Here is a 21,322-nt window from a genome sequence, read left to right on the forward strand (position 1 = left end):
CACAGAGGCAAGCTCTGAGTGCAGACCCCACTGCCATCAGCAGCACAGCCCCGACAGAGCATCCTGGCACAGCCTTGGTGAGTGGGCAGGTGCCAGCAGAAGACCCTCTTGTGGTGCTGTTAAAATCTTCTAGGAAAGCCTGTTCTCAGCTTTGCGGGCCCTCACACTGAATTGTGAAGATTTTTACTAACCAAATTCATAAAAGCCTGATATATAAACTGAAAATCACTGTGTTTATTGGTGGTAAAAATGTGTGTAACTATCTCCAAGTAGCAAAACTACATGGCAAGTCAAAGTAAAATTAACAGATGCGTGATCTCAGGTCCTGCTTTGTGTCTTCCTTGCAGATCCCTACTCTAGTTATGGTGGGGGAGCCTGACCTAGTTGTGGCTGTTTTTTGTGTTTTCCTTAAAGACTCGAAAGGATCTAAATAAGCATGGACTTAGTGTATGGATTCAGAGTTGTTCTGGCCGTGGCAGGATGTAAAGTGGAAGAGCTGCCGCGCCTTCCGCCCCGAGGCCGGCCTGCCTTGCATGCTGGCATTTGCAGTGACTGATTTCTCTGTGGCTCGGGCCCCCTGAGTGCCACGGCCGTGCACTCAGCACCGAGGTCGGAGCCCAGGCCTTCTGGGCTGGTGAGAGTGCAGCTCAGCTTGCTAAGGCATTTGCTCCGAGTTCAACCTGAGTGCCGGCAGCTTGGGAGGCTGCCCTGGAGTTGGTGCTCAGTGACTCCTGGAGGGGGAGGTAGTTGTTGGTTTAGTTGACTATTGCTATGTAACTCATTACCCTAAGACCTAGTGGCTTACAGTAACAGTTGTCGTCTATTATCTTTCACGGGGCAGGAATGCAGACAAAGCATGGAGGGAATGGCTTTTTTCTGTCCTCTGGGGGTGGGGTCATCTGAAGAGCTGCTCACCCACACCGCTGGTGGCCAGTGTTATTTGGGCCGAGGGCTGGAACACCCACAGGTGGCCTTGCTCAACGTGGCGCTGGACTTGGAGGTCATGTGGTATCACTTTTGATGCATTCATTTGGTCCAGGCAGTTGCAAAGCTCTGCCCATGTCAGCGGTGAGGGACACGGAGCCCCGCCGTTGGAGGAGGAGCACAGCGCCACACTGTCGGAAGAGCACGCAGGCTGGGAGATGTGTCTGTCCTGCCATCTTTGGAAAAACATATCAGCTGAAAGCATTCTAGGCACAGGGTGCAGGGAGGTGCGGGAACCTTTGCTTTGCCTACTTTGCAAAGGCTGCCAGTGAAGGGTTGAGTAGCAGATGGAAGGGAAGTCTTTTCTGGTTATTTAAAAATCCTTAAAGCCGTTAAATGTAATTTCTTGAGTACTTTGGATATTGTGTTTTCCAAGTTTAGGAGCTGATTCTCCTTTTTCTGCCAAAGGAAAAAACACAAAAAGACAAGAAAAGAAAATCTGTCTGATATTGAAAGGATTCATTCTTTCTCTCCCCATCCCTTTTGATAATCAGCTAGTGAATTGGTATGTGGAAAAATAGTTTAAATTTAGGGGGTAGGCAGGTAGGGCTCTACATCTCGAAAGTGTCCTGGACCAAAGATGCTTCCTATCCTTAAAATTCTTTATGGCGTTCTTACAGTTCTCAAAGAAAATGCCATCTCTATTGCAGATTTTGGGTTCTCCTAAAGCGGAGAGCAATAAATGGCAGGTTGGAATTTGACGTATTTCTTATTTTGGCTAGAATCCAAAAGGAGGCAGTCTGTGTTTCATATTGGGTGCTATGAAATGATGTATATTAATGATAATAGTAATCAAAGCAAAGCCCAGTGGACCAGTGTATTCTTTGCAGGAGAAAAAAGTATTTTCCTTTTGATACGCTCCCCATAATTGTGAAATGCTAAACGTAAGTTCAGCCACTAAATCATGAAGCTGAGTTTGGAGAGGGCACACAAAGGTTTTTTCTTTATTTTCCTTAATGTCTTGCTGGTGTGTGGTCTCTTAACAGCTCAGGTACATAATATGTGAAAGCTGACACATGCACCCCAAGCACAAATGGCAGGATAGAAATACTTTTAAGAATACAAATTCCATAGGAGAATATTTACCTCCATCTGTCTTTTCCTTCCCTAGCATTTGCTTTACGTGTTGCCATGATTTGCAACCATGAGCTTCTGATAAAGCTCATCCTAAATCCTTTCTGCAATGGCTTTGACTTCTTTTAAGACCTAAGATGTGTGTAGTAGAGAGTCAGCCTCCTTGACCTTGGTGCCTGACACCTGGAGTTCTCTGAGCGATGCCTAGGGTGTAGACAGGAGCAGTGAGGAGGATGCTGAAGCATAAAATGGCCACGGCTCTCCTAGCAGACAGGGAATCGGTCTTCTGGGGCGCGCCATGTGGCCAGGGCCTCCCCGGGCTGTCCCCGTTCTGCGCTGGGACCCTGTCCGCGGGTTTGCTCTGTGGAAACACAGCCCACACAGAGCCTTGAGTGTTGACGCCTGTGTTCTCATGGGTGGTCTCTGCGGGAGCCCCTCTGCCCTCAATGCCTGCCTGCCTGTGGCCCTGCGGCCGCGGCCCCTGCGGCTCTCAGATGGACCCACTGACCGTTTTGAAGACAGGAGCATTTGGAAGCAGTTTTAAGTCTCTGTTTACTTTAAGGATTCTGTGTTTATTCTCATAAATAAAGATACTTTTTCTGGTTAAAACCCTATTGTTGAGAATAGAAATTTTTCCTTTAATCACTTATATTGCATGTTTTGAGAGGATGTCCGTTTCCAAAGTAGTTTTGCATAGTTGCGTTTTTGTAAAATAAAGCTAGGTTACTATTAGGCTTTTCAGTAAGGTTGGCAGTCAAAGAGAGGAAAAAGCTTTCTGGAACAGTGAGCAAAAGAACCCTGAGATAGGATGGCTGTACTTTCTTTCTCTTAAATTTTCCCTTCAGACTGTTCTGCCCTTTATAGCCCTTTGGTGCTGTCTTGCATGGTCAAGAGAGAAGAGTCCTGCTGTGATGGCCGTGGCAGCCTAGAGGCCTCGCTGGCCTGTAACTCTTGGCAGAGGCTTGCTGGGGAAATAGGGACCTCTTTAAAAGGACACTACAGTGGTGATGGCGATGATGGTGATGGTGTGATGGTGATGACGGTGATGGTGATGGTAATGATGGTGTGATGGTAATGGTGGTGGTGATCGTGGTTGTTCTGGTGGTGGTGATGATGGTGATGATTTGATGGTGATGGTGTGGTGTGATGGTGGTGGTGGTGGTGGTTCTGGTGGTGGTGATGATGGTGATTTGATGGTGATGGTGATGATGGTAATGGTGGTGTTGGTGTTGGTTGTGGTGATGTTGGTGATCGTGTGATGGTGATGGTGTTGGTTGTGATGATGGTGATATGGTGATGGTGGTGATGTTGATGGTGATGGTGATCGTGGTTGTTCTGGTGGTGGTGATGATGGTGATGATTTGATGGTGATGGTGTGGTGTGATGGTGGTGGTGGTGGTGGTTCTGGTGGTGGTGATGATGGTGATTTGATGGTGATGGTGATGATGGTAATGGTGGTGTTGGTGTTGGTTGTGGTGATGTTGGTGATCGTGTGATGGTGATGGTGTTGGTTGTGATGATGGTGATATGGTGATGGTGGTGATGTTGATGGTGATGGTGGTGATGTGATGGTGATGGTATTGGTGTTGGTGGTTGTGGTGATGATGGTGATCATATGATGGTGATGGTGATGGTGTGATGGTGGTGGTGGTGGTGGTGGTGGTGGTGGTGGTGGTGTGCTGATGATGGTGTTGGGTTTGCTGACGAGAAGTGGAAGTTCTTCAGATTATCCAGGACATCGTGCAGAGGAAGGGGAATTCTGGTTGTTCTTTCAGGCTTTGTTGTGGAGACTTTAGACTTTGTTATGTTTGATTAGGAAAAGAAATTAAACCATCATTTTTGGATAACTATTGTGGCTGCATTCTTGTGGATGAAATAAACTACTTGTCTTTGCCTCCCACTGGTGACCATCCGGGTGCTGCAGTTTGCCCTGGCATTAGTAAACTCGGAGTGGGCGAGGACTTCTTCCAACAGCGCTATGCGTGCGTGGCCAGAGGGTTTTTAAAGCCAGTGAGCAGGTTTAGTCTGGCAGCATTAGGCCAGTTGCTTCAAAAGGGCCTCAGGTGAGGGACCCCAAGTGGGGGGTGCAGGTGGGCAGGGCCTGCAGTGTGGCTGGGCATGGGGAGCCCCTGGCGCCAAATCTCCCAGCAGTAAATGGCCATGCATGGTTTGTGTGAAATGTTCTGTAAATTTTGATTGGGAAAAACGCACAAACTCAATAGTTTTTACTTGTCTCCTTTCGCTTTGGTGCTTTCTAAAAGCCAGAACAAGAACAAAATATGAATGAGTGAAACCTATTTTGAATATCCAGGTTGTATTCTTTAAGACAAATTTTATCCTTTTGCAGTAGCACTTTAAATCTTGGGCTGCTGCAAAGCCGACCTCCTCTGGAGGCCCCTGGGCTCCCAGCACAGATGGCCTGGGTCCTGGCCCTGGTCCTGGTCCTGGTTCTGGTCCTGGTCCCGGTCCCGGCCCCGGCTCCCAGGATGGCAGTGGGGCTGCGCTGCAGGCCAGAATCCAGGGGCCAATGGTTCCCGGGGTTCTTTCTTGCATGCCTTTAAAGGTCAAATTTATGTAAGTATTTAAATGCTCTCATGGGTTTCTCCTGTGCTTCGCCTTGGGCTCCCCACTGTCCAGGTCCCCCACCAAACCTGTTTAACCATAACGATTTATTATTTGTACTGTGTGCATAATAGAAACTGTCTTTAAAAGAAGCACTTGCAATGTAGTAAATGTAGTAAAGGGCTAACTAATCATGAATTATATTTGGTGCACACTCATTTTTTATTAAGTGACAGAGGAGAAATGACCATTTAGGATGAAAAGAAAAGGTAAACTTATCTGTGCTTACCGGAATGGAAATCCTTGTTAGCAAGAGAAAAAGATTCACTTTAAAAATGTCATGTATACATTGCTTTTATTTTACCTACAAATCATGTTAAGTTGTAATATGATTATTTAATGCTTATTTTATGACTGTGTTTGGTGGGAGGGACATAGCAAATGAAGTGATAGTGTAAAAACTTGTAAAAGAATTATTTTAATCATTAAGAAAATCTGAGTGAAATCCAGAAATATAAATATAAATACACACACGCGCGCGCACGCGCACACACACACCCCTCTGCGTGGAATAAAGCTGTCTATACTGTCTTCTGTCCTGTGCTGCCAAAAAGAATTTAGAAGCTAGAATGAGCCTGACTTCACACCAGTTGTCACCTAAAGAAGATATTTCTTCCGTGGTCTTTGCACCTGGGCAGTCTTTTTTTTTTGTCTCAGTCTCCACCTCTCTTGTTTTGTTAAGTTAAAGAACAGAAGTATCATATTCTTTTCTTGGGAAGTTGTAGGATTGCCTGATGAGGCTTGAGCCATGAGTCCTCTTTCCTGGAGTCGTGGGTCTGGGCATTGTGGATGGATTATGTCACTGGCCGGCAGGCGGTCACTCTGGGGTGCATCCTGGGTGCTTGAAGCAGAGGCAGGGTGGGCTTCCTGTGAGGGGTGGGCTCCTGGGTGGCCATGACCGTGGGTGCTACGTACCTGGGGAGGAAATGACCAGAATACACGAAGACGCTGGAGCATGTCTTTAGAGTTTGTTTTTTTTCCTCTTTATTTAATTTTCTTCTGTGCCCTATTTGCCTTTGAAGAAATTGTTTCACTAATAAATCTTCTCAGGAGTATGATTTCATGGGGCGGGGAATGCTGTCTTTAAAAAATGGCGTTACTGTCATTTCAAGTTTAAAGAAACATAGAGTCCTTCTGTCCTTTGCTGATCCTCATTGACTCAGTGGGGGGTTGCCAGATTCAGCAAATAAAAATACAGGATGCCCAGTGACATCTGAATTGCAGATAAGCATCCTGACGGTGAGAGTGGTTGGCTGCTGACCACGTGGGCTTCACCTGTCTCTGGACGTCCTGGGGCCCACAGCTTATGGCGTGAGTGCCATGGCCTCCGTCCGGCAAGGCGCTGGGTTCCGCCGCGCCTTCTGGGGCGTGTTCTTCCCCTAGGTTTTTGTGTATACCTAGACCTACCAGTTTGAATTTAAGGAATCAGCTTTGTTAACTGGAAACGTCTTCTTTCTCTCCAAGCACCTGTGCGCCATCCACAGTCTACTGACGTGGGCGTGGAAGGATGGCCTGCTGGGGGTCTGGCTGCCGCCCGTCCTCTGCCCATGTGCCTGGTTGGGATCTGCTCTGCTCGCCTTGGGTAGGATCCACTCTGATCCCACACTGGGTAGATTTTACACCCTCTCCCCCTGCAGTACTGTTTCAGCCTTTTGTCAGGTCGCATTTTTATTACAGGTCACGAAGTTGGATGGACTTTCGGCGTTGTGAGTCTGGGGAGGCCCGTGAAGGAACCCTTCCTCTGAGAAGCTCTGGCATGGCACATCTTAGCCCATTTTACTGTTAAAAGGCAGGTTGGCAGGTTGCTGTGTCTGTAGTTGCAGCTGTGGAATGGCTGTGGAGCCTGCCCAGCAGCAGCCTGTGGGCGCGACGGGGAGGAGGGCTTGGAGAGGGGCAGGGCCACCATTGGTTTCCACTGTGGCGGGGCAGTGCTGGGGGACAAGAGCCTACATTTGAGGATGTTCTGGTGGCTTTGATCCTCTTAAGGGAGCACAGACACTGAAGGCGGTGCTTTATTTTTACTGTATCTGAGGAGTGGTTGAAGGGCTACAGAGATGTCCATGATGGGCTCTGGAGAGTGGAGGGCCACAGCCAGGGCCTCCTGGGCCTCTTCCTGCCTGGCATGAGTGTCGTGGGCCTTGGGAGGGGTGTGCACTGGCTCCGGGTTTCATTCGGTGGTCACCTGCTCACCTCAGGTCAGGCAGGTGACTTGGGTGTGGGGCAGGTGATGGCAGGAAGGGTACGTCCCTGTGTCTGCACCTGGGAAATGACCGCAGTCTGGCGATGGGGAGCCTTTGGCTGCGGGGCCGGCCAGAAGGGCTGCCGTGACTTCTCATTTTTCCAGAGACTCTAACCCAGGCACGTCACATACCTTCCCACTGTTCACATGTTGACAGCTGGTGAGAGACTTCTTGGGCCTGCATGTGGTCAGTGTGTGGCGCGCACTGCTCACACCTCCTTGTGCCTGGCCGCTCTGCGTGCCCCGCCCTGTGACACTCCTCATTCGCATAGCCGTTGCAGCACTTCGCGGGCACAGTCTGGCCTTGGAGCCTTCTGCTCAGGTCACCCCCAGTGCAGGCTGTCTCTTTGGCATCTTGGTTCCTCAGCTCCCTCGGGGAAATGCATTTATGCAACAGGGCCAGGTCCTGGAGCCACCTGGCCAAGTCTCAGCAGGTGGCCCTGTCCCTCCCGCGCATGCCTGTGGGGTGGTGGGCTTTCTCTCCTTGGCAGCTCGATTAAGAGCTCCCTGGCATGAGCGGAACCTTCCAGTTTATGGCCGGGGACCCCATGCTTTGGAGAAGTCAGGTGACTTGTGGCAAAGCACACAGTGAGGAGAGAAGCTGGGACAGTGCAGGTCCTCTGACAGCAGATGCTGCGCTGCTTCTGTTCTGCGTTGCAGGGCCCCGCGCCTTCTGGAAATGTCTCGCTCGGCTCTGGGCAGGGTGGGGGGGACTGCCTGTGTGCTGCTCTCGTCTCGCGCAGCCGCTCTGCTCTCGACCCCACTTCCCCATTCCCAGACTTCCTCCGATCTCTTGCTTGTGCTTTCCTGCTCTTTCCTGGTCTAGACCTCTGCCCTCGTGTGTTTCCAAGCATAAGGCTTCTCTAGCTTCTTCCTTTTGAAAAACTGTTTATTTTGAAACAGTTGCCAGGACAATAGGGTGACTCCTGTATACCCTTCACTCAGAAATGCCACATGTTATAGCTGGTGCCATATATGTGCACACCCCCCCACCCGCCAGGCACACACATGCGCCCCTCCTGAGCCGTCCACAGGTGAGTTCAGGCTCCAGGCTGCCTCCTGCATGGCCGCAGCACAGGGTTAGGGTGCGGGCACCCGGCACTGAGGGACCTGCCTCCTCTGCAGCCACTTCCAGTAGTTTCCTTTACAGCGTTTTTTTCCCACTTCAGGATGATGTGTGGCTAGAATTTGCATATCTCTCTGTTCTTTCTTCTAAGACAGTCCTGCAGTTTTTTGCCTTTTATGACGGTGGCGCTTTTGAAACGTGCAGGCCAGTGTTTTTGTAGAGTGCCTGGTGCTTCCTCCTGGTCAGGCTCGGGCACCTGCAGGGATGTCGGCAACAGTATGCCCCAGTGGGCATGTGGGGTCACCTTATCCCACTTGGGGTTGCTCTGACCTTGCTCATGTGGCTAAGGTGATGTCTACCAAGTTTCTCTACTGCAAAATTAGCAGTTCTTCCCTTTGTAATTAATAAATAGTTTGTGTCAAGATACTTTGTAATTATGTAAATATACATAAAATATACATGTAAATATACATGTTTTTTACTGTATTAGGGTTCTCCAGGGAGAAGAACCAACAGGATGTATGTAAATATTATGGGGTTTATTTAGGAATTGGTTCACGTGGCCACGGGGATTGGTAAGTCCGAATTCTGTAGGGTAGGCTGCAAGCTGGGAACTCTGGTGAATTCCCCGGGAGAAGCTGGCTGGCTGGAGTAGAGATAGAAATTTTTCTGACTGCGGAAATCCTCAGTTCTCCCTTTAAGGCCTCCAGTTGCTTGGATGCTGAAGATAGTCAACTGACTGATGATTTAAATGCATGGAATGTCCTCACAGCAGCAGTCAGGCCAGAGCTTGCTTGACCCAGCTGGACACCATAACCTGGCCAAATCATACATATCAAATGTTTACCCCAACAGTTTTAGGATCTATTGATGATTGGTACCCAAATCACTTGCTTCACTGATAATTGCGGAACGGTGGGTTTTCACTCGCACTGTTCCTCTGTGTTTATGAGCTCGGCATTCTGCCAGGAGGAAGAGCTTTCCCTTCCCTAGTGATTCACTCACTTGCACTGGGACGGACTCACGTCATCGTTATTCAGTTCAGTGGATCATCCCTGTTGGTTGTTCTTCGTTGTGGGGCTCGGTGTCCCGGGTTTGGCAGGGCCCCCAGGCTGGCTCCTGTGCACCATGCCCATGCCCCATCATCCCTCTAGCGCCCCTGACTCGGGCCCAGGGAGGGGGTCTGAACTCATCCCACACTCTCCCTGGCCCGGCCCTGGAGTCCGCCGCTTCTCTCAGAAACCTCCTTCGTTGTAGAGGCAGATGGTATTTAGAAACTGGGCTCGGGTGTCAGGGGCTCGTTGCTGCCAGGCCCTTGGGGTGATCAGAGCGCGCCCTGCTCTTCCTGTCCCCCATTCTTCAAGCTATAGTCCACCCTCCCGTGTGGGCTAGCTATGGTGCTTCTTGGAGAGGACAGGCTGTGGCTGCCCAGTGCTGTCGGGCTGCCCACAGCCTCTGTCTGGAGCTGGAGAGCCACCAGACAGCACCAGGCTCCCAGCAGTCTGGTGGCTTTCAGTACCGGTTTTGGGCTCTGTGGTCTTCCCAGCTGGGTACTCCCTTTGTGGCAGGAGTTCCTGACCTTGGTAGGTTGCTGGCCCCTTTTCCCTCTCACTAGCTGTGGTAGTTTGGAGGTTGTTTGTACCCCAGAAAAGGCCCTGTTCTTTGAATCCATTCCTGTGGGTGCAGACCTGTTGTGGGGGGAACCTTTTGGTTAGGTTGTTTCAGTTGAGATGTGACCAGCGCCATTCCAGGTGGGTCTCAGTCCCCTTCCTGGAGTCCTGTATGAGAAGCTAAAACACATGCAAAAGCTAGAGATGAGATTAAGAGAAACTCATAGAAAAGGGCACCAGAGGAGCTGAGAGAGGAGCCACTGAAGCCAGAAGCTAAAAGCAAGGAAACTTGGGAGTGAAGGAGCAGCAGACACCGGCGATGTGCTTTCCCATGTGACAGAGGTGTCCTGGATGCCGGTAGCCTGTCCTTGGAGAAGGTATCGTCCTGTTGATTCCTTGAATTGGACACATGCATGGCCTAAGAACCATAAATTATAAGTTAATAGATCCCCATTGTTAAAAACCAGTCCATTTCTGGTAAATTGCAATTTGTTAGCTTTAGCAAACCAAAACACGAGCTAACCGCAGTACAGTCTCACACATACTTTATTTCCAGTTTTGCGAGGTTCTTGGGTCTTCTTGCTCTGGCCCTGGGGCTGAGCTCATGCACCAGGCCCTCCACCTGGGCTTGGTCTCCAGGGGTTCTTGGACTTCCTGGGTCTTCCACTGGCGGCACCCCACTGTGCCCTGACTCTCCTCACAGTGGCCCTAACCCCCCTCCCCACGTGGCATCAGCCCTGGTGGCACTTCTGTCCAGAGTGACTGTAGCTTGGTGTTTAGTTGGTTTATTCATTCAGCAGGTGTTGAATGCACATAAAGGATGTCCCAAAGAATCCCGTTCAAGAAGTTGATGCAGGTGGAGGCCAGCACCTGACAGGCTGTCAGTCCTAAAAGGCCTCATTCATCCTTCCACTGTCGTTTATTCTACACACCTTGCGCTGTTGTCATGTTGGGTGACGGCAAGGACGGGACAAGTTCCACGGAACTCGGAGTTCGCATGCTAGTGGGGAGGACAGCAGGCGGGCTGGCCTGTGCTGTGTGTGTGGATGCTCAGCCACGAGGGGAAGGGGTGCAGCTGGGGGGCTGGCGCGTCTGGCATGGAGACACTCCAGTGGAGAGCTGAAGGAGGGGAGCCGTGGCATGTCTGGGGTGTTTTTGGTTTGACTGCGTGTGGGACGTTTGGAGGGAGGGGTGTTGTGAAGGACCACATGGAAGGTGTACACTTGAGGATGGTTGAGGTTTAGAGCCCTTGGGTTTTCTCGCTTTTGCCACGAGTTTCCAGGGGCAGCTGGAGGTGGGTCCGGACTGCAGGGTTGAGGGAATCAGAAGGGAGAGAGCTTCTGGGTGGAGGTAGGGGTTGGATGCAAGAACTGCCCCCAGCCCACCATGGGAGGGTCAGGGGTCAAGCGTTTTAGGAATCTGTGGGAGGAGCCAAGATGGAGGGAAAGGAAAATACAGGAAAATGGAGTAGTTGCCTCCAGAGCTAAGGCTGGCCTGGGGCAGGGGCCAGAGAGGCCAGAACATAGCAGGCCTGGGGCTTGGAAGCGAAGGGAACCTGGAGAAGCCAGATCCTCTGCTGAGGGACAGCCCGAGGGATTTGGGATGTTCGGGGGCTGCAGGAGCTGAGGGCCCTGACTCTTGTTTTGTTTTAAATATATGAATCTTAAGATCTCCCCACCCTGCTCGCCTTTGGGATGGGTGCTCCTGGGTTCTTCCCACCCCTCCTGGCCCTCCCTGGGTGGGTAGGCCTGTCTTGTTGGGCCTTCTGGGTGCTTCCTTTAAGAGCTCTTGGCCAAGGTGACCTTGCGTGGGTCAGAGTTCAAGCATGGCGATCAGTGTGGATCAGGCTGCCCAGCTGCATCAGCCATGCAGCTGCCTCCTGCCAGCCCCTGGTCGTCTTTGCCAACCGTATCCGTGAAAACGGGTCTCATTATTGTGTATGTTATGGATGTTTCTCCCAGCTTGTTACTTGATGTTCGTCCTCTTTTCTTCTTTTTTTCTTTATTTAGTGTATTAGGGTTGTCCATCTGGCAGTCATTGTTGGTGTTTATAGGGTCTTCTCTTTCACAAAATTACATAAATGTTCTTCTGTATTTGCTTCTGGTACTTTTATTTTGTACCTTGAAATGCTTAATTTTTGTGGAATTTATTTTGGTGTATGCTTTGACTTTTAACTCTCCTCCTAAATTGTTAACCAGTTACCCAGCTCAATTATCGACCGTTTTGATTGAATTCAAAGGACTCACATTTTATATGTTTCCGTGGTGCTTCATGGTCTGATTCTGAGCTCAGCACCTGTCCTTGGAGTGAGGCGCCTCCTGCGGTGCTCTGCCCCTCTAGCCTGTGCGGGGATGCAGGTGGGGAGGCTTGGGGAGCAGATGTGTGCACGGGGGCCCTGCGGGAGAGTGGGACTGGTGGGGCTGCGAAGGGGGAGGTGCATCGGTGGGCACACTGGCACATGGGTCCTAGGCTGCAGTGTGAACACAAGTGGGGGCACCACCATCACAGACAGAAAGGGGGTCCCTGCCCGAGTGAGAGGGACTGTGCATGTGGTACGTTATGGACCCCTCATTTCTTAGGATGTAGTGGGGATCCTAAAGAGCTATGTGTTATTTAGATTTTATTCATTTACTATACTAGAAATTAGATATTAAAAAAATTTATTCATTTTACTAGTTTATTTAAAAATAACATTATTAAACCCAAATGTAAGTATATTTTCCAGAACCAACAAAAAAATCTAGTGAGGTCTTATACTTCCTGATTACAAATTGTACTACAAAGCTACAGTAATCAAAGCAGCATGGTACTGACATAAAGATAGACAAATAGACAAGTTGAGCAGAATTGAAAGCCCAGAAATAGACCCACACATCTGTGGCCAGTTGATTGTCAATAAGGGGCTAACCACACAGAATGGGGAAAGACTAGTCTCTTCAACAAATGGTGCTGGGGGGGTCGGTTATCTACGTGCAAAAGAATGAAGGTAGATCTCTGTGCCAGTTTGGATGTATTATGTCTCCCAAAACACCATGTTCTTTAATGTAGTCTTGTGGGGTTGGAATCCTTTGATTGAGTATTTACTTGGAGATGTGACTCAGTCAACTGTGGGTGAAATATTTGCTTGATTTATTTCCATGGAGAGGTGGACCCCACCCATTCAGCGTGGATCTTGATTTAGTCACTGGATTCCTGTAAGAGTTCACAGACAGAAGGAGCTCAGAGCAGCTAAGAGGGACATTTTGGGGAGCAGCTGAAAGAGACATTTTGGAGATGGCCATTGAAAGCAGACTTCTGCTGATGCTTTGGAGATGGTAGCCCAGAGTTGGCTCCAGACAACCTGAGAGAGGGCAAAACGCCCTAAGAGCAGCATTTTGAAGAACGTACAGGAGGTAAGAGATGAGCTGGAACACAGCCCAGGATCAGTAGATACCAGCCACATGCCTTCCCAGCTAACAGAAGTTTTCTGGATGTCAATGGCCTTCCTTCGGTGAAGGTATACTTGTGTTGATGCCTTAATTTGGACATTTTCATGGCCTTCAGACTGTAAATTTGTAACCATATAAACCCCCTCTATAAAAGCCAGTCCATTTCTGGTATTTTGCGTAATGGTAGCATTAGCAAACTGGAACAATCCCTATCTCATGGCATATCCAAAAATCAAATGCAGTGGATCAATGACTCAAATATAAGAGCTAAAACTATGAAATCTTAGAAGATAACATCAAGGCAAATCTTCATGACCTGGGATTCAGCAGTGGAGTCTTAGATATGACACCAAAAGCACAAGCAAAAAAAGAAACAATAGGTAGACTTGACTTCATTTAAATTAAAAACTCTTGTGCATCAAAGAATTATCAAGAAAGTGAAAAGATAGCCTAAAAAAGGGGAGAAAATAGTTGCAAACCTTATGCATTAAGGACTTAATATCCAGAACATATAAAGAACTTTTACGACACAATGACAAAAAGACAACCCAGTTAAAAAATGGGCAAAGGACTTGAATAGACATTTCTCCAAAGATGATATACAAATGGCCAATGAGCGCATGAAAAGGTGCTGAACAGAATTACCCATTAGGGACTTGGATATCAAAATCACAATGAGGTACCATTTCACACCCACTAGAATGGCTACTATTTAAAATACAGAAAATTACAAGTGTTGATAAGGATGCGGAGAAATTGGTGCTCTAATGCATTGTTGTTAGGAATGTGAAATGGCGCAGCTGCTGTGGAAAACAATATAGCGGGTCCTCAGAAAGTTAAATATAGAATCACTGTATGCCATGGCAATTCCACTTCTAGGTATCTGCTCAAAGAGAGTGAAAGCAGGGTCTCACACAGATACTTGTACACCAGTGTTCACAGCACCATTGTTCACAAAAGCCAAAAGCTGGAAAGATCCCAAGTGTCCATTGGCAAATGAATGGATAAATGAAATGTGGTACCTGCACACACTGGAATATTCTTCAGCCATAAGAAGGAACGAAGTCCTGAGACCTGCTGTGACATGGATGGACCCTGAAAACATTATGCTCGGTGCAATGAGCAAGGCACATAAGGACAGATATTGTATTGCATGGTATCACTTACAAGAGATGGCTAGAAATGGAAAGTTTGCAGTCAGAAAATAGATTAAGGTTACTAGGGGATGAGGGCAAGGGACATGGTTGTTTAAAAAAATAAATAAATGAGTAAAATACAAGATAAATGACCAAGGGTAGAAAATAAAAGAAGATGTAAGGGGGAAAGCTTTATTAAAATATTCTAACTCCAGATAAAAGAAGAATTCATATGTCTATTGGAACCTAATGGATAGAAGACCATTACAAGGGTTCTTTACTGGAATGGCAATGGGGTGCTCCAGTTTTTTTAAAAAAAAGATGAGATTTAGTGAGAAGAATGGTGCTGTCTTACGTTTTTGCAAATCTTCCTTGTCTGGCTTTGTAAAAGACAGCTGGATTCCCATGTCTGCCTTATTGAGTCTAGCGCAATGTGTTGTTTCCTTGAATCTGAGAAGAAAATGGAGCCTCATGCAGATGGGTTGTTGGAAAGGGAGGGAGGGGTCTTGGGTCCCAAGGGCCCTCAGCCTGTACCCTGAGACCCCTAGGGCAGCTCTCCAAGGAGCTCCCAGGAAAGGAGGGGGAGAACTGGCAGGAGGGAGCAGGGAAGTGCTGACCCCCTTTCTTGACCTGGTTGCCCAGATGTGAGCAGCTACCAGTTGCATTTGAGAAAGGATCATTCCAGAAGTGCCAGCAATGTCAGGTTCTGGGGGGGCAGGGTTGCTGCTTTGCAGGAGAGAGGAGGGAAGCGTTGTGGGGCTGAGGCTACCAGGCAGGCGGGTTGGCAGTGGGAGGAGCTGGGGCTGGGCTGGCAGTCCTCACCCGAGGCTTCCATCTCCCTTAAGTGCACCTAGCTGTGAGGCCATGGTTCACTTGGCATGTTCCTGAGGAAATTCTGTGGTGTCCTTTGGAGAAGGCATTCTAGAAGACACAGGAAGAGCTGAGGCAGTTGTCGTTGGAGTCTGGGAGCATCCCACACAGGCCTCAAGGCTGGCAGGGTGCTCCCATCACTGCAGAGAACAGTCTGAAAATGCAGGTGAAGTAGACGTTTCCTCAGCTCTTTTCCTAAGGCCTATTGTCAGCTGGCTTCAGCAAGTCCATGGCGCTCTGGACAACCCATGGTGAATTTTGTATCGGGGATTTTTTTAACTCTAGGAGATATGATGTCAGTTTGGAAAAGTAGGGTTTTCCATGCTTGCCTAGCCGACCTATTTATTAATCCAGATTGAGGGGTATTTTTGTTTCTTTCTTGCAGGCAGTTCCAACTAAGGGGGAGACGAATAAGGATTGCTGTATGAAAACTGAACTGCTGGCAGAAGGTAAGGGTGATATTAACCCCCGACCACAGAAGGGGTTTTCACTGCAGAGCACCTGCCTCTTTCTTGTTTTCTTATCTCTCCCAGATGTCTGAATTTCCTTGTTTTTACCTGTGTTGACTGTGTAGTTTCCAACATCTGCCACTCCCAGCCCAGCACACACACAGACACACACAGAAGGCCTGCTGGGGAAGGGAAACACTTAGCAAACTGCGAAGCAAAACCCTGAAGACCTCGTCCTAACATACACCCAGAGAATTAAAAGTAAGTGGTCACACGAATGTGTATAGCTGCGCTGTCTGAAGCCGGGCTCTTCCCAGATGCCTTCACCCAGTGAGTGGATGAACAGGCTGGGCTGTGCCCACAGAGGGCTGTCGCACTCGACCCAGAAGCCCACGGCATGCTTCGCCAGCAGCTTGGATGCATCTCAGGTGCAGTTTGGAATTTGCATTTGGTGTCCAAGGCTAATGGTGTGTGATTTGTTCATGTGACATTCTGGATGAGGTGAAATCAGAGAGATGGAAACCCGAGCAGTTCTTGTTTCTGGGGCAGGGGTGCCCACAACGGGGTTGTATGAGGGATGTGTGGGGGTGCTGGGCTGTTCTGTGAGGATCTGGGGTGGGCCAGCAGACCTGCACCCGCAGAGTGTTGCTGGAGATGGACTCCGACTGACCAGACCTGCACCCGCAGAGTGTTGCTGGAGATGGACTCCGACTGCGACGATGTGCCTCCTTCTGCAGATGAAGCACAGAAGCCACGGAAGGGGCTGTGGCAGGCAGAGCTCTGAGTGCACACTGCCAGGCCGGGCGCCTGGTGCTGTGCTCTCGGAAGTCAGTGGCCTCGGTCGCTCTTTACGTCCTCCGTAGCCCCTGGAGGGGGTGCTGGGGCAGCCCCTCTCGACACAGGAGGAAACGACCCTGACAGTCACGGCCATACTGGTTGTCCTCATTGTCACTAATGCTCATCCATCCTGCTCCTAGCACTTTAAATGTTCGAGCACAATCTGCACAACAGCACGATGATAGATATTCCTGTTACAGTTCTCCTTTTGTAGATGAAGGCCCCGAGACAGAGAGGGGTGGGTTGACTTGGTGAAGATCACCCAGCAAAGATCCCTTGGGCACTTGGACAACCAAGCTCCTCCTTCCTCCCCAGGACGTGTCACACGCAAGGGCGAGTGGGCACTGGGACTGTGCTTGGCAGGGCCGCTCGGCGCCCACCAGCAGGACTGTACAGGGGTAGTGCTTTTTGCGACGCCGTGGGGATTTAGGCCTGCCTCTTCAGGCTGCCATAGGCCGTGGGCGACACTGGCCTGAGTGCCGGCCACTGGGCCTGCACGAGGGCTGTCGGCACCGACGAGCTCAGGGTATTCCCTGCACCCACACTGGTGGAGGCTCTCCTAGTTGCCACGGGGCACAACAGGCCCCCTGTACCTCCTGCTCGCTTCTCACCCAGCGGGACTCTCTGCCGTTCATCCCTGATTCCTGGGCATGTCCAAGAGTTGCCTTTTCACTCTCTGGTGCTCATGTCCCTGTGGCTTCAGGACCACAATGCACTCATCCCTGCAAGTCCCCAAGGGCACACGTGCCCGACCGACGGGGGGCAACAGCTGTGGTCAGGTCCCTTGGCTGGGGTCTGTGTGCTGGCCCTGGGAGCAGCCTGCCCTTTCTGGAGGCGCAGGTGCCCGCAGCCTTCATGCCGGGGAGGCCACAGGCGCACAGAGCTGGGCGTGGGAGGTGAGTGCCCCTTGGACCTCGGGCCCTTTTCCCACCCCAGACCCCGTCCAACCGACCCTGGCCCACGTGGGCCTGTTTCAACCTGGTGCCTGCGCACTCAGAGATCCTGCACTCCTTCATTTCTTTGAGCACAAAAGTTAAAAAAAAGTTTTATTGCAGCTTTATTGTGATATAATTTACATACCATATACTTCACATGTTTGAAGTGTACAGTTCAGTTTTTTTGTGTGTGTGTGTATTCAGGGTTGTGTAACCATTATCACAATAAATTCTAGAACATTTCCATCTTCTCCACAGAAGTCCTATGCCCGTCGGCACTCACTGTCCATTTCTCCCCAGTCCACTCCCTGCCTCCCCACCCCCAGCCCCAAGGCAACTACTAATCCACTTTCTCTCTATATAGATTTGTCTGATTTGGACATTTCGTATAAATGGAGTCATATAAGTGTGGCCTTTTGTGTCTGGCTTCTTTTAGTGCATTCTTTCAAGGTCTGTGTACACTGTAGCATTTGTCAGAACTCCACTCCCTTTTATGGCCAGATGATATTCCACTGTATGGATAGAATATATTTTGTTTTCCTGTTCATCAGTGGATGGACTTTTGGGTTTCCACTTTCTAGCTATAATGAATAATGATGCAGTTAACATTTGTTCTAGTTTGCTAATGCTGCCGGAATGCAAAACACCAGAGATGGACGGGCTTTCATAAAAGGGGGTTTATTTGGTTACACAGTTACAGTCTTAAGGCCATAAAGTGTCCTTCAACAGTCGGGTACCTTCACTGGAGAAAGGCCAATGGTGTCCGTTAAACCTCTGTTCAGAGTTACAGTCTTAAGGCCATAAAGTGTCCAAGGTAAGTCATCAACAGTCGGGTACCTTCACTGGAGGATGGCCAATGGCCTCCGGAAAACCTCTGTTACCTGGGAAGGCATGTGGCCACGGGCGCCTGTCTACTCCAAGTTCTGGTTTAAAAATGGCTTCCTCCCAGGATGTTCCTCTCTAGGCTTCAGCTCCTCAAAAATGTCACTCTTAGTTGCTCTTGGGGCGTTTGTCCTCTCTTAGCTTCTCCAGAGCAAAAGTCTGCTTTCAAAGGCCATCTCCAAAATGTCTTTGTAAGCTGAAGCTCCTCTCTCAGTTCCAGTGTGTTCTTCAAAGTGTCCCTTTTGGTTGTAGCTCCTCTTCAAAATGTCACTCTCAGCTGCACTGAGTTCCTTCTGTTTCTCAGCTCATTTATATGGCTCCAGTGATTTAATTCAGACCCACCCTGAGGTGGGGTAACACCTCCATGGAAACTGTCCAGTCAAAGTCATCATCCACAGTTGGGTGGGGCGCATCTCCATGGAAACACTCAGAGGATTCCAAAATCTAATCAACACTAATATGTCTGCCCATACAAGATTGCATCAAAGACAGTGGCATTTTGGGGGACATAATACATCAAACTGGCACACCATACAATTATCCAGAGATCCAAAGTGTACCATCATTTGCCCATGGTACCATCATACAGTGTGCATCCATCACCACAATTAATTTTTTTTACAATTTTTAGAACATTTTCCTTACTCCAGAAAAGAAAGAAAAGCAAAAAAAGGAAACTCAAATCCTCCCATACCCCTAACCACCCCCCCTCCATTATTGATTCATAGTATTGATATGGATGGTACATTTGTTACTGTTGATGAAAGAATATTAAAATACTAACTGTAGTGTATAGTTTACAATAGGTATATTTTTTTCCCTTTATTACTAACTTCTAGTTATAGTGTCATTCATTTGTTCTGGTTCATGAGAGAGATATCTCATATTTGTATAGTTAGTCATGGACATTGTCCACCACAAGATTCACTGTTTTATACATTCCCATCTTTTAACCTCCAGCTTTCCTTCCGCTGACATATGTGACTCTGAGCTTACCCTTTCCACCACCTTCACACACCATTCAGCACTGTTAGTTATTCTTACAATGTGCTACCATCACCTCTGTCCATTTCCAAACATTTAAGTTCACCCTAGTGGAACATTCTGCCCATGATAAGCAACCACTCCCCATTCTTTAGCCTTGTTCTATATCCTGGTAACTTATATTTAATGTCTATGAGTTTACATATTAGTTCATATCAGTGAGACCCTGCAATATTTGTCCTTATGTGTCTGTCTTATTTCACTCAATATAGTGCCCTCAAGGTTTCTTCATCAACCCATTTTTTTTTAAGACAGTTTTGCTCACACACCATACATTCCGTTCCTAAGTAAACAATCAGTGGTTCCCTTAAAGTCACATATTTACATATTCAGCACCATCACCACTATCTACATAAGGATATCTCCATTTCTTCCACAAAGAAGGAGGAAGAGTCAAAGAAGATAGAGAGACAAAAGAAAAAGAAAAAAGAAAGAGAGAAAACAAAACAAAACAAAACATGATAGCTAGAAAGCAGCAAAAGGAAAGATTGCATTAAACTAAAGTAGAATAAAGAGTCAGACAACATCACCAATGCCGGGAATCCCATACCCTTCCCCTATGTCCCTCCCGCTCTCATATGCATTTAGCTTTGGTATATTGCCTTTGTTATATTAAAGGAAGCATAATACAGTGTTTGTGTTAGCTATAGTCTCTAGTTTGCATTGATTGTATTTTCCCCCCAATCCTACCCTATTTTTTTTTTTTTCACATTTCAAACCTTTTATTTTCAAACAGTTGTGCAGAAATTACAACCACAAATCCCTCCCTCAAGGTGATTATTTTGTATTTCTCTAAGTATCTTCCTCTTTGTAATCTGTGATTCCTACTTAGTTGTATTATCCTCTACTTACCTAGCATTCTTTCACGTGCCCCAACTTTTTGTGTGTGTGTGCTTGCTTATTTATTTATTATCGTGGTAAAATTCATATAACATAAAGCTTAGCATTTTAACCATTTTAAGGTGTACGGTTTAGTACATGCAGTCCATTCACAGTATTGTGCATCCATCACCACTTTCTAGTTCGAGATCGTTTTTCTCATCCCGAATGGAAACCCTGTACCCATTAAGCAGCTTTCCCCATCCTCCCCCCCAACCCCAACCCTGGCAACCTATTTTTCCATGGATTTGCCTATTCTGGACATTTCATGTAAATGGAATCATACAATACGTGGCCTTTGGGGTCTGGCTTCTTTGGCTTGGTGTAATGCTTTGAGTGTCATCTGCATTGCAGCATGTATCAGAACTTTATTCCTTTCTATGGCTGAATACATTCCATAGTGCATACAGCCCACACTTTGTTTATCCATCATTCACTGATGGACATTTCAGTCGTTTCTGTCCTTGGCCATTGTCAGTAATGGTGATACGAACATTCGTGTGCAAGTGCTTGTGCGAACCTCTGTTTTCAGTTGTGTCAGGTACATCGTGGGAGTGTAATTGCTGGGTCATGGGATAATTCTTAGTGAGGAACCATCAGACTGTTTCCACAACAGCTGTACCATTTTCCCACCAGCAGTGTGTGAGGGTTCCAGTTTCTCCACATCCTCACCAACACTTGTTGTTTTTCCTATTTAAAAAAAATTGTCATCCTAATGGATGCAAAGTAGTATATCATTGTGGGGTTTTGATTTGCACTTCCCTAATGGCAAAGCATGTTGAACATCTTTCCACGTGCTTGTTGGCCATTTCTATTTCTTCCTTGGGAAAATGCCTATTCACGTTGTTTGCCCATTTTTAATTGAATGGTTTATCTTTTTGTTTTTGAATTGTGAGAGTTCTTTTTACATTATGGATGTTAAATTCTTATCAGATATATGATTTACAAATATCTTCTCCCACTCTGTGGGTTTTCTTCTCACTCTCTTGATAGTGTCCTTTGATGCACAAAAGTTTTTAATTTTGATGAAGTACAGTTTGTCTATTTTTGTTATTGTTGCTTGTGCTTGAGGTGTCACATCTAAGAAACTATTGACAAATCCAAGGTCATGAAGATTTACCACATTTGCTTCTAAGACTCGTATAGTTTTAGCTCTTATATTTAGGTCTTTGATCCAATTTGAGTTAATTTTTGTATATGGTGTGAGGTAGGGGTCCAACTTCATTCTTTGGTGTGTGGATATCCATGTGGCTCAGCACTATTTGTT

The 21,322-nt window shown here is 47.8% G+C and overlaps 1 protein-coding gene across 6 annotated transcripts in view; it reads left to right on the forward strand.

Moving 5' to 3' along the window:
* EHMT1 (euchromatic histone lysine methyltransferase 1) overlaps positions 1-21,322 on the forward strand; it is a 300,279-nt gene that overhangs the window by 86,293 nt on the left and 192,664 nt on the right. For 5 of the 6 annotated variants that reach the window (XM_037797144.1, XM_037797146.1, XM_037797149.1 and 2 more), the window contains exon 2: positions 15,415-15,478. In XM_037797144.1, the coding sequence (XP_037653072.1) occupies positions 15,415-15,478 (64 nt within the window). Of the gene's footprint in view, positions 1-15,021; positions 15,196-15,414; positions 15,479-21,322 lie in introns of those variants that run through there. The other variant, XM_037797148.1, reaches the window with a different exon arrangement.

Source organism: Choloepus didactylus, chromosome 10 (genome assembly GCF_015220235.1).
Source record: "Choloepus didactylus isolate mChoDid1 chromosome 10, mChoDid1.pri, whole genome shotgun sequence".
Taxonomy (NCBI): domain Eukaryota; kingdom Metazoa; phylum Chordata; class Mammalia; order Pilosa; family Megalonychidae; genus Choloepus; species Choloepus didactylus.